Source organism: Aspergillus nomiae, assembly GCF_001204775.2.
Source record: "Aspergillus nomiae NRRL 13137 chromosome Unknown contig00078, whole genome shotgun sequence".
Lineage (NCBI taxonomy): Eukaryota > Fungi > Ascomycota > Eurotiomycetes > Eurotiales > Aspergillaceae > Aspergillus > Aspergillus nomiae.
The window spans coordinates 93,654-97,532 of NW_015378133.1; the positions used below are offsets into that span (position 1 = coordinate 93,654).

At 46.4% G+C, this 3,879-nt stretch overlaps 1 protein-coding gene across 1 annotated transcript; it reads left to right on the forward strand.

Annotated features, from left to right (window-relative positions):
- Nucleotides 1–1,187: 1,187 nt before the first annotated feature.
- On the forward strand, nt 1,188–3,764 carry ANOM_004411 (NDT80 / PhoG like DNA-binding family protein; the record flags this gene model as incomplete). The annotated part of the gene is made up of 4 exons (XM_015549668.1): nt 1,188–1,387; nt 1,865–1,914; nt 1,976–2,072; nt 2,141–3,764. The coding sequence occupies 4 exons, from the start codon at nt 1,188–1,190 to the stop codon at nt 3,762–3,764; spliced, it is 1,971 nt and encodes a 656-aa protein (XP_015408448.1).
- Between the last annotated feature and the right edge of the window lie 115 nt (nt 3,765–3,879).

Sequence of the window (3,879 nt, forward strand, 5' to 3'; positions counted from 1 at the left end):
CCTCTTTGGTTTGGCCTGCTTCTAAACTAGCCTTCAAAAACCCCCGATCACTATTGCTTTTGACGTCCAAGTTCTCTACAAATTCCTGGATCCAACATTTGCATCCATTCGGGGCTTGCGATTGCCAGCCAACTTCTTTGTTTGACAGGACCTTCCTACCTACTGTGTCTCTCCTGAAAAGTCCATACCCTCCAACGTCCCACTAGCTTGCCTCGAGCATCCGGCTCAAAGACGTTGACAATGTTTTAAAAGCCAAGCCACCGTGCTAACAAGCTTGAAGGAGAAATTATCGCCGAATAGGAGCGGCGACCACTGTCCTTTTTTTGTTCTTTTCGTTGTTTGGTTTTCTTTTCTTTTTCTTTTTTTTCTCTTCGAGCCGCAGGGTTCTAAATCCAATGAGCAGATCGTTCTGCCATATTCCCTGACAACGTTTTCACTCTATTATACCCCTGTTCAGCGCCATCAGAAGCCTAGTGCTCCTTGGGCGTTACTCTAGCGCTCGCTCAACTTGGGCTGGTCTTAAGGAACCTTCAAGTTGTCCTAAGATCCCAACCCCATCTTCAGTGAGATTATTTTCGGTGGGCTTGCCAATGAATCACTGTAAGTATTCCTGCTACGTATGATTATACCTCGGTTTATTTTATTGGGAATTTGTTATTATTATTATTTTTTTTGGATTTGATTTCAGTTTCTGGTATTTCTTCTGATTGTATTGAATTTTGTTTTGTTTTGTTTTGTTTTCTTTCCCCCCTTCTCTGAATTATTTCTATTTTATTTTATTATTTGTATTATTATTATTTTTTCTCTCTCTCTGTCTGTCTCCAACGTCGGATCTCCCTGCACCCGTGACCCCCCTTCCCAATGGATTGCTTATGACGAGCGATCTACATGAACGTTGATTTTCCCGTCTCGCTCAGGGAATTTGTTCTGTTACACAATCCTGGTATTGCTTCATTACCCTGTATTGATATGACATCAAGGACTGTTGTCGTCTTGGCCGTCAAGGATGAAGACCCTATTTCAATTTTGACTGGCAAATGTCCGATTACCTTCAGTACCTTTTCCACGTTGGCTCTCCTTTTACTCTGGCACATTCGGCTCTCTTGTATATCTGTATTGTGGCTCCCCCATCGGTCTGATCATGTTTCTCTTCACCAGCAGCAACTCTACTGCAGAACTCTTTCCAAATGGACGGTCCAATTACCACCGACAGTGACTATACAGGTGGCCAGCGCCCATTTTCTGGCCCAATCAGTTTTCCCATGGACGATGAGGACCATGGTCGCAGAAGCAGCGCCGTTGGACATCCTTTGGCGCAACCTGTCTCGATACCTGCGACGAACGGTTTGAGATACAACACACAGCAGTCTGCGCTGCAGGATGTGCCGTAAGTTGTCTTTTAATTCAGACTGCCCTTTGTGCTCCACTTTGGCCACTTGCAGTCACTGGCCCCAGCATTCTCCCCCCTTCTCTGAGTGCATTGAATGGCGGTGCGGTGATGTGTTTTGTTCAACTTTTCCAGTTATGTATGATTGTTAGAATCTATTTTTTCTTGTTCGATTTTCCTTCATGTTACTTATTTATCTATGGTTTTACTTGTTTTTCTTTTTCTTTTCTTTTTCTTTTTTTTGCCTGGGTGCAACTTGCATGCATTTGGCTGCTATTCCTCAGGTTGTCTCATAGAACCTCGAAATGTTGCTACAGTTCACTCCTGACTGATTTATATGCGTCGTGTCCTCTTGTGATGCACTGGCGATATGCAGTTCTGCTTCGCTTTTCACAATTTGTTTTTATCTTAGCTCTACCTTGCCTTGTCTATTTGCGAGAAGATGCATGGTTACTAACTCTAGATGATATTTTTTAGCTTTGCAACATCTCCGACAATTCTTATGAGCCCTACTGACTCCTGCTCTGGTTTGTTATATCTATAGCCTGCCACATACTGAAGTTCTATGACTGATGGTTTCCTCCATAGAAACCTTTTCTCCCGCCTCGGGATCAATCTATTCGCATTCACCGGGGCTGCCATTCGATAGAATGCCAGATTTCAGATCTCATCGGGTACCCCCTCTGTAAGCCAGTCACCCTCGTTATTTAGCAGCTAGTTGATGAGCATTGATTGATATGAAATGGTGAGAAGTCAACCACCTACCGGTATTTCTCCTATGCATTCGCAGAGCACGGGAGTATCTGGAAGTGCTGGGCTTCTGGGTAGAAACGACAGTTATCCTGGAACGTACACGCTTCAACGGAGCACATTTCCATCGTTGTCAAGCATTAGTGACATGTCCAGAATGTCGCAATACACCACGACTCCGCGAGTATTGGAAAGCACTATAGACCGAACCTCTCAAAATTTGTTATATGGTCAACCAGGGAACATGCTGATGGAGCCGGTCCAGCGCATGCCACCACCGATGACAGACGCTCCCCCTTTCGGCGAGACTAATGTTATACACCAAATCATCTGCGGCAATCAGACCATTAAAACAGAGATACAAGCTAAGATACATAAGGGGTTCTTTCAGGTCGATGAAAAGTGGACCTGTTATCGGAGAAATTACTTCTCTGTCTCATGTTCTTTCTCACTACACCCATGGACTCATACGCCTCTTTACCTCAAGTATGACCAAGGAACCGAGCGTGTTACGCAATTTGCCATGTCCATATCAGCCATTGTGAATCAACAGTTTAGCGAAGTCCGCGAGCTAGTTCAACACACACCAAAGCGGGATAAACAGTCAGAGAGGAAACCTGGGAAAGTTGTTTTACAGCCTTCTCAACCACCACCATTGGTCCTTAGCCATTCGTCGGGATCTGGTGGCAGTCAGCATACATTTGGTCTAGCCTCTCAATCAGTAGGGATGTCTCTCGACTATAACGGCTCATACAACAGTCCTCCACAACCTTCGCAGCCTCCGACACAACATACCTTTGAGCGCATTCAGTTTCAAAAGGCCACGGCTAATAACGGGAAGCGTCGAGCGCAGCAGCAGTACTACAATCTAGTTGTCGACCTTTACGCAGAAGTTGCAGAGTCCCAGTGGATCAAGATTGCTAGGAAGCTGTCACATCCAATGGTTGTGCGCGGTCGCTCCCCGGGCCATTACAAAGATGGCCGACGAGACAGCTCTACCAGTATGGGTCCCGATGGGGGAAGCGGTGGCTCAGGCGACGGCAGTGGAGGGGCTGTACTACACCCAGGCATGGGAGCAGCTGCACGGTCTCACTTGGCCCTCATGTCGTACGACTCTTCGCAGCGCGGCGGGCCACACTATGGCCGGGCTGACTACAGCCAAATAGCAACATCTGGCCAGTCCACATTAAGTGGAAGCCCACACATCTCATCGTCGTCATCATCGGCCTTCGATATCGGCGTCCTGAGTGATTCCATGGATCCTCTGGATCCCGTCAAAAGCACGTCAAGCATTGATTCGTATCATGACTCCAGCTTTGGACTCCTGGACGGCCGAAAACCTGAAAGTCAGTTTCGCCACCAACTGCGCCCTTTCGAGTATGAGCCTGTCTCAAAACCTAGTGAGGAACCCAGCACAACCTTTCATGAGCCATTCGATCCGATGATATCCATGATATCAAACGGACAAAGCGAGTCTTCACACTACCTGAAGCACCCACCCAGAATGGCGTCTCATATGTACCATCATCCCACTACCAGCAGCAGCTATGACCCCATTTACTCAGCACGCTCCAATAATAGCAGTCATTATCCTCGGTTCCAGAGCTCCCAGAGCCTATGTGCTTAGCCATGTGTCTCTCTTTGATGCTTTTTTCATTCCTCTTCCTCCTCTTTATTTTGCTACGTCTTCTTCTTCTTCTTCTTCTTCTTCTTCTTCTTCTTCTTCTTCTTCTTCTCTTTTT